The sequence below is a fragment of the Ahaetulla prasina genome, chromosome 3 (genome assembly GCF_028640845.1).
Source record: "Ahaetulla prasina isolate Xishuangbanna chromosome 3, ASM2864084v1, whole genome shotgun sequence".
Lineage (NCBI taxonomy): Eukaryota > Metazoa > Chordata > Lepidosauria > Squamata > Colubridae > Ahaetulla > Ahaetulla prasina.
This window is the reverse complement of record NC_080541.1, coordinates 83,950,333-83,962,905: the sequence shown is the minus strand read 5'-3', so window position 1 is coordinate 83,962,905 and position 12,573 is coordinate 83,950,333. Positions and strand designations below refer to the sequence as shown.

At 35.1% G+C, this 12,573-nt stretch overlaps 1 protein-coding gene across 3 annotated transcripts in view; it reads left to right on the top strand.

Moving 5' to 3' along the window:
* EXOC2 (exocyst complex component 2) overlaps positions 1 to 12,573 on the top strand; it is a 94,524-nt gene that overhangs the window by 59,134 nt on the left and 22,817 nt on the right. For all 3 annotated transcript variants that reach the window (XM_058175030.1, XM_058175028.1, XM_058175029.1), the window contains exons 16-22: positions 2,471 to 2,592; positions 3,490 to 3,551; positions 4,299 to 4,379; positions 5,312 to 5,371; positions 7,050 to 7,111; positions 7,756 to 7,822; positions 9,765 to 9,881. In XM_058175030.1, coding sequence (XP_058031013.1) covers positions 2,471 to 2,592; positions 3,490 to 3,551; positions 4,299 to 4,379; positions 5,312 to 5,371; positions 7,050 to 7,111; positions 7,756 to 7,822; positions 9,765 to 9,881 — 571 coding nt within the window. The remainder of the gene's footprint in view (positions 1 to 2,470; positions 2,593 to 3,489; positions 3,552 to 4,298; positions 4,380 to 5,311; positions 5,372 to 7,049; positions 7,112 to 7,755; positions 7,823 to 9,764; positions 9,882 to 12,573) is intronic.

Sequence of the window (12,573 nt, the reverse complement as noted above, 5' to 3'; positions counted from 1 at the left end):
TAGATCAACATCAATCACTTGATGATGTTCCCTAGCATCTTCCCATGATTTCTTATCACATTGTCTTATTTTGGCTTCCAGGGTTTTCCTTTTTCTCTGTTTTGCAGGTAAATGCCAGTCAGAGTTATAGATGCAGGTAGTAAGGAGGACACAGACAAAATGAATATCATGACCCAAATTCTGTCACATGTGCTGCGATTTTGCATGCTCCAAAGAAGTTGAGTTTGTGTCATAATATCATGATGCTCATTTTATTATTCTAACAAAACTATCAAATTCTGCAGATGCCTTTGGTACCAATCAAAGTACAGGTAGTCCTTGACTTACAACTACAATTGAGCCCAGAATTTATGTTGCTAAGTGAGAAATCTGTTAAGTGAATTTTACAATTTTCCTTGCCACATTTGTTAAGTGAATCACTGCTGTTGTTAAGTGAATCTGGCTTCCCCCATTGATTTTGCTTGTCAGAAGGTCACAAGAGATTATTATATGACCCCGGACACTGCAACTGTCCTAAATGTGAACCAGTTGTCAAGCATCTGAATGTCAATCACGTGACCATGGGGATGCTGCAATGGTCATAAGTCACTTTTTTCAGTGCGTTGTAACTTCAAACAGTCACTAAATGAACTGTTGTAAATGGAAGACTACCTGTACTTTATATATTCTGTGGTGTTTCTGAAAAATAATGTGTAGAAATTAAGTCAGATTATTCACATATTTCCTAATCACTGCAGGGCTCAGTTTATATTTCCTAAAGACAACATTCATCCCAAATCAAATAGTATTCCTCAGCTATGGTTCTATGAATATCAGTCCTTCATTCAGCTCTTCACAAGGCTCATCCTCAAAAAATAATTCAAAATTGGAGTTGAGTAGTTCTGTTTTTCAATGTTATCTATTACCTGATTTCCCTATTTGCTTTGTAGCTGATGTGCTATTTCTTTTTTTTCTCTTCCTTTTATTTGAACATAAGGTTCCTACCATTCAAATTGTAGTCTTTATGTATGTACTCCTTTTTCCCTCGGTTAAATGTTCTGTTCAGATTTCCATAACATCTTGGTGCATTCTGTTAACTGCTTCTGCTTTCTTTAAATTTCTATGCTTACTATGCTTTTAATGCATCTAAAATCCCTTTTTCCATTAGCTTTTATTGCCATGTAATCTTACTTAGTATTAATTTATTTTTGTTAAAATATGCTTTGTTGAATTCAGACTATACATTTTATTTATTTATTTATTTAATTAAACTTTTATACCACCCTTCTCCCAAAGCACTCAGGGCGGTGTACAGCCTACATTAAAACAATTAATATACACACTAAAATAACAATTAAAAAACTTATTCAATAAAGGCCGAAATTAAAACCGTCCAATTGACTATATAAAATACCCAATAAAATTAAAATTGAAAAATTTAAAATTGAAAAATTTAAAAATCAGGCCAGTCCCGTTTGGATAAATAAATAAGTTTTCAGTTCCCGGCGAAAGGTCTGAAGGTCGGGCAATTGGCGTAAACCGGGGGGAAGTTCGTTCCAGAGAGTAGGTGCTCCCACAGAGAAGGCCCTTCCCCTGGGGGCCGCCAGCCGACACTGCTTGGCGGACGGCACCCTGAGAAGACCCTCTCTGTGCGAGCGTACGGGTCGGTGGGAGGCATGTGGTAACAGCAGGCGGTCCCGTAAGTATCCGGGCCCTAAGCCATGGAGCGCTTTGAAGATGGTAACCAAAACCTTGACTACTGTCAACTTTAAATTCCCATACCAAGCATTTCCTCCCAAAATTCCTCTACTATTCCTCACGCTTGAGTCAAGGAAGTACTAAAAGACAGAGTTTGAGAATTGCAGCCTGTCAACATCTACTCAAGACTATATGGCAAAGGTGACCAATCCAAAAATATGATAAACATTGTGAGAACTTGGGAACTACTCGAAAATACGGTCCGTCCTGCTCTCAGCGAAAGTTGGCTTTTAGTCCTGTCATGCAGCTATGGCAGAAAGCAAAAGTTTGTGCACTCAAAACATTAGTGTTTTCACTACTAAATTACTTGAAACTAAATCATAATATGCACTCATAGGAGGAAAAGGTATGAATATCTCCAGAGTCTGAGGGTGAGATTACTGGCACCATCTTAGCCTGCTGACAAGATAGTGATACTATACTGTTTATCTATACATGGGGAGAGCTGTGTCATAAAGAAAGTGGCCATTTTCAGACCTAGATTTCACTTCACGCTGCTGCTGTTCTTTTCTTGTTTCCTATTTTTTTGAGTTACAATTGTATTAAATATCATTGGGACTTTTCCTAGGCGTTTGGCATTGCTGAAAGAAAGGGCTCCACTGGAGGAGGTACTAAGATGATTTTTTTTTCTATTCACACACATATTACACACCCCATTTGAGGATATTTTGACATCAGAATCGCATAATAAACAAGTGGGCTCATTATAAATTTCTTTTCTTTGGCTTTCCAGACTTAGCTATGAATCTCTTACTGCACTTGAAATACCAAATGATATGCTTCAAATCATCCAGGATCTCATTTTTGACCTGAGAGTCCGTTGTGTAATGATTACATTGCAACATACAGCTGAAGGTAGTTATTGGTTTTTTTGAAAATTTCTTATCAGTGGTGATCTCTTATTGGTTTTTCTTTTAATTCTTTCCTGTGATTTTATTTTCACATACAGATAGTCCTTGCATACTGATCGCGATTGGGACCATCCTCTCCATCACTAAGTGTAAAGTGGGTTGTACAGTGAAACATTGTGTGACTTACAATGTCAGTTCCAGTTGCAGTTCTTAAGTGAATCACCACAGTTGTGAAGTGCAGTGTCATTTGATTGCAGCTTGCAACTTCCTGCCAACTTCCCTGTTGATTTTGCTTGTCGGAAGCCAGCTGTGATAGTTGCAACGGGTGATTCTTGGATACTGCAACTCTTATAATGGCATACCAGTTGCCAAGCACATGAATCGGGATCATATTACTGTGGGGACACTGGAGCTATTCCCAAGCTTGAGGACTGGTTTTAATTCTCATTTGGCACCATTGTAACTTTGAAAAATCACTGGCTGAGTAGTCAGTAAACAAGAACTATCTGTACCTCTGAATTTACCTTAGTGATGGTTTTGTTCTATAGTCTTTCATTAAAGAGTATGTAGAATATGGAAATCGTTCATTTCAGTAATGGTTTTGCTTCTTAAAACATTTTCAAGTAGAATGAACAAGATACATTATTATTATTTCATTTTTATTCTGTCTTTTTATGTATAACTCAAAGTAATGAACATAACTAAGGTATTATAACAATTAATGCACAATCTTTCCAATACAGGTTGAGTTTTCTTGCTGTAAGCTTAATGTATAAAAACTGTTGCCGTTATTTTTTAATATAACATTGACAACATTCTTAAATGATAAATCATTTCAGTTCGTAGTGTAGGTATATGCTATGCTGAAGATAACAGTTTTGACATTATTGCTTTTTTACAGATGTGAAAAAATTGGCTGAGAAGGAAGATTGGATTGTTGATAATGAAAGCTTAACCAGTTTGGTGGGTAAATTACCATTTTTTTTCAGATATTGGTATTATATGATGTGATGTTAAATTTGGGTTGGTATGTCTGGAAATTGAATATGAAAAAAAATCAAGTTCCATCTATTTAAGAAGACCAAACTAATGGCAGCACTAGAAGCTGTAGGCTCAGAGCTACCACACCTGAAAGAATTGGGGAACATCACAGGAGTGAAGAGCTAGAATATCATACTGAGAAAATCTGGAGTCAAATCCCAGGTCATTCACCTTTACCGGCTGTTTTTTTCTCATGGTTGGCCATAATTTTAAACTAAATCACAGAATTGTTAAAGGGAATAGTAAAGTGTGTGTTCCCATTGAATTTGTAGTATATATTTTATAATAGGATTATAATTAATGAGCACTTTCTATGAAAGCTAATTTATGAAAGTTACCCTTAATGTAATCCTCTTTAAATACATTGGTTCTGCTGGATGAAGAATTCTGAAAAATAAAAGGCACCATATTGGAAAAAGTTTGTTAAATTATTTCAGAGACCTCGATGACATTATATTATTAGATTTACACACAATTTCAGATATATTATTGTGTACTCGAACATTCTAATAAGTAGTACACACTTGAGTTCTTCATTTTTAAGTGGACAAATATTTGAAAGTATAATTAATTAAAAAAATATGATACAGTGATTTTATAAGCAATTAAAAAATTATAATTTATAAATGATTTTATAAGTAATCAACAGTTTCCTCTTTCTCCTTTTAGCCATCACAGTTTGAACAATGTGTTATACATTCTATCCAGTCACTTAAAGGAGTTTTGGATTGTAAACCTGGGGAGACTAGCGTAAGTAATGTTTAAGACATTTCTTTTGTTCCATTTAATGTAAATAATATAAAGCAGAGTTTAAAGGTACACTTTGCAGGTGAAACTTGGTGCAGTCTACTCATATCGTGTCAAATAATTAAATATTCAGTAAACGTTTACCTTTTTTGCAAATTAGAATAACTTGTTCTTCAAAATAAGTATTTGATTCCAAGACTATTTCAAAATGAGAAACCACTAAAAAAATATGTAGGTAACTGGTTCTCCTTCCAGGTCTGTGTAGCATAATACTTGAAAGATGTGGTAGAAATTAAATCTAGTTTCTGGTTATTGCTTCTTTTAGAGAGTGATTTGCACTCCCTATTTAGAGAGTGCATTGTGTAGCTGCAGTTTGTTAGTTAAGAGCAAGACAAATGCTTGGCTTTTTCACTCAGTTGTTCCAATTATTGCTACCAACTTGCCTTCCATTGAGGACCTGTATACTGCACGAATCAAGAAGAGGGCCGTGAAAATATTTGCAGATCCCTCGCATCCTGGACATAAACTGTTTCAACTCCTACCCTCAAAACGACGCTATAGAGCACTGCACACCAGAACAACTAGACACAAGAACAGTTTTTTCCCGAAGGCCATCACTCTGCTAAACAAATAATTCCCTCAACACTGTCAGACTATTTACTGAATCTGCACTACTATTAATTGTTTCATAGTTCCCATCACCAATCTCTTTCCACTTATGACTGTATGACTATAACTTGTTGCTGGCAATCCTTATGATTTATATTGATATATTGATCATCAATTGTGTTGTAAATGTTGTACCTTGATGAACGTATCTTTTCTTTTATGTACACTGAGAGCATATGCACCAAGACAAATTCCTTGTGTGTCCAATCACACTTGGCCAATAAAATTCTATTCTATTCTATTCTATTCTTATTGTTTTACTTTAGGTTTTTCAGCAGGCAAAAATACAGGAAGATGTGTGTCATCTGAGCATTAATATCATGCAGGTAATGTATGGCTTAAGAGAAGGCTCTAAATTAACAGGGTCTTCATCCGTCTGAGGTCGGTAAAATGAGGACCGAGATTGTTGGGGGCAATATGCTGACTCTGTAAACTACTTAGAGAGGGTTATAAAGCACCATGAAGCGGTATATAAGTCTTAAGTGCTATTGCTATTGCTACAGTAATAGGTTTGTTCAGTTACATGTGCTTGAGAAGTTACTGTTTATAAATATCATCCGTTTCTTGTGCCACTGGTACTGAACTTTAGTATTAACAAATTTGTATTGAACAGAATAACTGAGGATAACTGTAGATAACAATACAGTTATCTAGAACTATAGAGAATAATACAGTTAGCTAAAACCAACTACTAAAAAAACTGGGTTATGTTTTTTTTTTAATGCATGAAGTTGCTAGACAGCTGAGAACAGATCCAAGGTGATGATTTATTTTTTGTTCACTATGTAAACAGTATCTAGCTGACCTTGGCATGCCTAGACAAAAGAAAACAATAGCGAAGTATTTCTGTTTTTACCAAGCAGAGTACATGGATGAGTCAGCGAAAAAGAACAGAGTGTGGTAGCACCTTTCCCAACTAGAAACGTTTTCTTAAAAGGCATAAGATTTCATTAGCTACTGTTCACTGTATCAGATGCAGAGTGGCTAGACAAATGTAGGATTTAAATAGCATGTGAGGAAGATGGACAAGAATGGAAGGAGAAATTAGTTTAGTTATACAGATTCGAGGTACACATAAGGCCATTACAAGTACCTTATCAATTTATAGTTGTAGTGTCTTTAAAAAAATCATTCAGTTTGTGGAAACCTGAACATTAGATCTATGCAGTGCTTAAAATCCATAGCCAAAAATTTTCCTCACAGCATGCAGAGAAATTAATGTCTCTGCACCTTTCTGCAATTCCAAGGAAAGAAGCAGATGTTTTATAGAGCTGCAGACAGCTGTTAGAAGGGAACCTCTTGTACACCAAAGCATCTCTGCCGTCAAATCCAAAATACTATATTTTTCTGTTAACATTTGTATTTGAGATTTAGAGACATATAAAATAAATATTGGGGTGGGGTGGGGGACAAGAAAGAGGAAGTTATACGACATTTCCTGCTATTATGAACTTCCATTTTTCTGTTTTCCATACCTGTTTCTGGTTTGAGGGCAGGGTTAGATGAAATCCATTTAAATATAGATGGAGAATTGGTGAACTGAAGAAAGAAATACCTATTAAATATTATATAGTTTGTCTTAGAAAGAAAAAATAAATTAGGGAATACATGTTTCCAACATATCTTCCCATTTCTTTTGGGGGACACACACGTACACACACACACACACACACACACACACACATGTTTGTATAGGAAAGCAATGAAAATCATCACATTGTTTGAGGTGTAGTGACAATAAAATCTCCATTTTGCTTGTGGATTGATGTAATCTTTAAAGCCATAACTGTTAATTTTATTCAGTTTACCAAGAATAAGAGGTAGAATTAAAAACAAATAAGATAATTAAGTTCAGCCAAAATTAAACTGTTTGAATGAAATAGAAAATACTCTGTAGAGGTGAAAAGGTTGGAAAATACTACTTACCGGTAAATTCCTTAGCTTCGTTAGCACTACTTGTAATAAATGATGGTATCAGATATATTGATTTTATTTCTTTTGCAGGTATTCATTGATTGCCTAGAGCAACTGAGTACGAAGCCTGACAGTGATATAGATACTACCCAGTAAGTGAAATAATTTGGTGATGAGTTTTTTTGACAGTAATTAATTCTAGAATCTGGCAAACTTCCAGTTTTCAGTCATATTTCACCTTGAAATGATTATTAGGAACACGTTATTCATAGATCACTAATTTTAGAGATTCTACAAACAATTTGTATCATTTATTTGACATACCTAAATAATTTAACAACTTTCACATTGAATCAAACTGACCAAACCATGTTTAGTACAGTATGATGCAAACAGTCTATGTTGTTAGCTTATGGTTCTTATTACCAAACATTTGGAAAATTATTGTTTAAATAAGGCTTGACAAATCATAAACTGTAATTTCCATTTTTATTATATAACTATATGTTTAAATTCGCTACCCAGCTCTAGTGAATTCCTGTTCTTTGATACAGGAAAAATGCAAAGTGCAAAGGAAAAATGACCCTACGTTAACTTCAGGCCTCTTTTAAAAAAAGAATTAAAAACTTTTAGCATGGAAGATAAGAGCTTCCATCTATATATTTAACTGTTTTTTTTTAAAGAATCCATGTCAGTTAAAACTCATTTATTTATTAGGAAACAAATATAAATTTATAAGGCAGGTTTATTCGCTTCCAAGATGGGTTAATCACTGACTACTTGCAAAATCCCTTAGTCTTCCAGGTGACATCTCATCTTCAGATTTATTTGGAAGCATCCATGAAGATTTTAGTTTATCTGTAGTAAGTATTATTGCAGTTCATTAAACCCAAATTAAGAGAAATGATTTCAGCAATGTGTTATAATTCACTTAGAGGTATGTTCTATTGTATATTGTACTAATTTTATTTCTTTTCAATATGGAAATATTACAAGCAGAGCATATTTTGCAAACTGTAATATAATAGAAATTCATGGTTGGCTAGCCAAGAATTTAGATGTCTGCTTTAGTTAAAAGCTTGTGCAAACACTTAAATTGGCTCATAACTCCAGATCAGTTGATTTATTTGCATATACAGTTGTACACAGAAGTTTAGGCATCTATGGTTAAGTTGTCTGTTTGATCAATCCCTAAATGGACAGAAGCTGATACAACCACTTCATGGTAGAAAGTTAAATGACATCTTCCTGCACATTTGAATCCATATTAACTATTTATATCCTATCATTTGTTGAATGGGAAAAAATAAATGCGGCAGATGCAGAAATTTGATCCCGTTTGCAGTTAATTGGTTCTGCTATTTTCAAAGCTGAAGGTGGTAAAAAAATAATTGATTCATTAAGATTAGCTAGCTAGATACTTTATCAGGTGAACAAATACTGCTATCTTTCCCTCTCCGATTGTGGTGGTTCTTCTGTCTACTTTGCTCCTTCTAAGCAACGTATTTGAAAATCACACTTAAAAGTAGGAAAAAGCTGCAAAAAACCAAAACGCCTTCTGCAATGGAAAATCTGGAATACCAAGTAAAATCTCTGCTAAAACTGTCACACAACTAGTCAGATCTGTAAAACAGAAGCCATGAATCATTGGAAAGAACCTGCTGAAAAATTTAGCTGACACTAGAGTAATTATCTCTAGGTCCACAGAAAAGCATTACATGTATAACCATGATCTAACCTTTTCTTTGAAATCATCACAAAATAAATTATCTAAACTATACCTTCCCCCTCAGAAAAAGCCATTAAGCCTGAAACATTTAGGAATATAGTTCTTTGGACTAATGAAACAAAAATTGAACTATTCAACCATGGCCACAGCCACACAAAAATTTGAGGGGGGGGAGAGGAATGTGAAGCATTTGAAGAAAAGACTTCAGTAGAATAGCATTAGAATAGTCCTGTCTTTTGGAGGTTTTCAATGTCCAGGAACACAAGAAATATTTGTGAGGCTGGAAAGAAGAATAGACTGTAAACATCAACTTGTACATGATAGTATTCAGTACTCGATGAAGAAACCGAAGTTGAAAGGTTAGATATTTCAGTAAGACAATAATCCAAAGCATACTTTAAAATTAATCATGAAGTATTTATAGGAAAGAATGATGATTGTTTTGAAATGGCTTTCAAAATATTGAATGTTGCTGAAAATCTGTGGGAATATATAAAGTATGCAATGCATACAAAGAGAGCCAAGTATATATTTGAGCTAGAAGAGTTATGCAAGGAAGTGTGGGGGGGAAAATTCCAAAATAAAAAAACAACGAAACAACCCACTCTTAACTGGAAACAGGAAGCATTAAGAAGCTATCACTTCCTAACAAAGATGTTATAAAGTACTGACTGGAAGATGTCCAGATTGCATTGCCATGCTCACTGTTTTCTTTGTTTGATCGGTAAGCAGGTGTGCGCTCAAATTTGATGTTTCAAATCTCAAAATACATTTGATAAATGATTCCTGTTATATTTCTATATAAGAAGAACGATGCAGCTTAAGTAACTGCTCCCTTTTGGAAGAATAGTTTTTTATATAAATTCAGTGATGTTATATACTCTGTTGTAAATATTTCATGTGTCAAAGGTTCTGGTTTTTCTGGACATATAATAAAATTAATAAAGATGTTAAAGATCATATTTAAACTTTTAACTGGTTAGCATTTGCATTTTCTTATACCATTAGGACAAACTGTTTGGTATGTGCATTTTCTTCTTAAAGGACTTCCCTTCTTGAATCCTTTTTTGATTTAGGAACGAAGGCTTTTAATTGTCCTCAGTAATTGCTGCTATTTGGAACGCCACACCTTCCTTAATCTAGCTGAACACTTTGAGAAGCATGGTTTCCAAGGAGTGGAAAAAATTATTCAAGTAAGTATTTTCTGACTACAGATGAACAGCATGATGGCCTAGAGGTGAAGACGCTCACTTCCCACTCAGAAGGTTGAGAGTTCAATCCTAGGCAGCGGCAGATGTTTCTCTATCAGAGCGCAAAGAAAAAATATCTGCTGTGAACTCCACGTAGGTGTCAGGAAGGGCATCTAGCCAATAAACACTCAGTTTGACTCAGTTGCCCCAACTCCACCCTAAAACAAAGGGATTAGAGGATTCTGACTACAGATATTCAGATGAAGTAAATTCATAAGATTAGAAGAATTTACAAAAAATGAAGCCATTTTAGAACGTTCTCATTTTTAAAATTGCCATACAGGTTGTCCTCAACTTATGACCAGAGCTGGGACCAAAATTTCTGTTGCTCAGCAAGGCAGTTGTTAAGTGAATCACACCTGATTTTACAGGTTTTTTTTGCCATTGTTGTTAAGTGAATCACTGCAATTGTTAAGTGAATCACACAGTTGTTAAGCATATCTGACATCCTCCATTGATTTTGCTTATCAGAAGTCAGCTGGAAAGATGGCATTCACGTGACTCTGAGACCATAGCAAATACATGCTGATTCCCAAGAGGACGAAATTTGAACATGTGATTATGGGGATGCCAGGGCTAGTCATAAGTCACTTTTTTTCAGTGCCACTGTAACTTTGAACAAATGGTTGTAAGTTGAGGACTACCTGTAATGACTTTTTAAAACTTTAATTATACATTGGTGATTTATGCATTTTCATAGAAAAGCAGGATTTACAAATTGTAAAATGAATCAAGAAATAAATTGATCCCTATGCTGTAATTTGTTTAATGAAGAAGGGAGGGGCAAGAAAGGGGACAAAAAATGTGGGAACTAGATTTGATCAAATACTTTTCAGGATAAAGGGATGGAATAGATGTTTTGATAGAAAAGGGCGATAATAAAATTTGAAGAGGGGAAAGGGAAACATTGGATAAAAGATACAATGAGGGGGTGAAATTTGAAATTTGTTTAATTATGTACCCGACTGATATCTTGTTCAACAAAGATTTGTATGTGGTTTTTTAAAAAAAATATATAAAAAAACTTTTTTTAAAAAAAGAAATAAATTGATCCCAACTGGTAAAACTTATTATTCACCTATTTTCAAAATACATTTGTTAAGAATGGAAAATCAACAATTATGATTCAGTTTGGTATCCTCCACACTAATCACATTTAAGTCTGAAGTTTAACCTAGCCTGGGTATAAAGTCTTCAGTACACAGAACCTCAAGCAAGACTGTATTATGACATTTTTTGTCTTTGAATAGCAGTAGCATTTAAACTTATATACCGCTTCACAGTACTTTACACCCCTCTCTAAGCGGTTTACAGAGTCAGCATATTGCCCCCAATTACCTGGGTGCTCATTTTGCTGACTTCAGAAGGATGGAAAGCTGAGTCAACCTTGAGCCAGTTACACTCAAACTGCAGGCAGCCAGCGGTCAGTAGAAATAGCCTGCAGTACTGCCTGCACAGCCCTATTATCCACTGTATATCAGTGTCAGAGATCTGATTACTGTTATCCATCTTACTTCTGGAAGAAAAACATACATGGCAGGGCTGTGAATGCTTCAGAAATAATTTAGAAAAAAGAACTTGAGCAAGCACAGCATCACTAGGAGACACATTTTTTTTCAGGCTTTCTCACAAGTCTAAGAAATGTTTACAGTGGTACCTTGATACACGATTGTTTCAAAACCTGTTGTTCTTGAAGCATTTTAATACACGGATTTGTCCCAGTACTCAGCCTTTGTCTAGTATTCGATGTCCTGCTATAGGAAGAGGAGGATAGTTGTGTGGAACGGACAGGATGTCAGCCACACTGGGAAGGTCGCTGCAAAAGGAGGGGGATGGCCACAGAGGGTGAACAGGAAGTCAGGCGTGCTGGGAAAGTCACTGAAATAGGAACAGGGACAGACAGAAAATTCTGCCCAAAATTGGTTTGGGACTCATCCTTTCTAATACCTATTGCAACTCCCAGAACACCAAGTATCAAGGTACCACTGTACTTTCAGAGTTGAATTAATGATGCTGCTGTTTTTAATATTTTGATTCATTGAAAAAAGCTACATCATTTTATTTAAGGATAGATCAGCTCGCGAACATTGCCCTTATTGGATGCCTCTGCCTGTCACACTGGAATTTAATGTTTCCCATTGTGAAGGAAAGTAAACATGACTTTGCCAGTGAGGAAGGAATGAGTGAGCTGTTAAGGGAGTGACTTTAAAAAAAATTAGTCTTGAGAAAGAAGCAAGCAAGCGAAATTTGAATTAATTTTGTTTGGCATTAGATGGAAAAAACAGAAACTTTGAGAAGTTTTCAAGATTCCTTTTATTATATCCTACAATAATCAAATACCATTTCTAGTATGTCTACAATTCCTGTTCTGCCTACCTTGCCAATTTTGAAGGAATGACAGCCATAAAGGTTTTTCCAGTGTCGTGTGCTTCAAATCATACTAATAAAATACACATAGCACATTATTTCAAATGCTTTATGTCACTTTAGTCAATCAAATTCAAGTGGTGTAAGGCTATGAAATACTAATTGCTACACCATGCATCTTGCTTTATGCTCTGCTGGGTAGTCTTACATTGGAAAACATTACTTTATCTCTTCTTCTTGGGTATCATTTTCTAGATGGGAATCACAA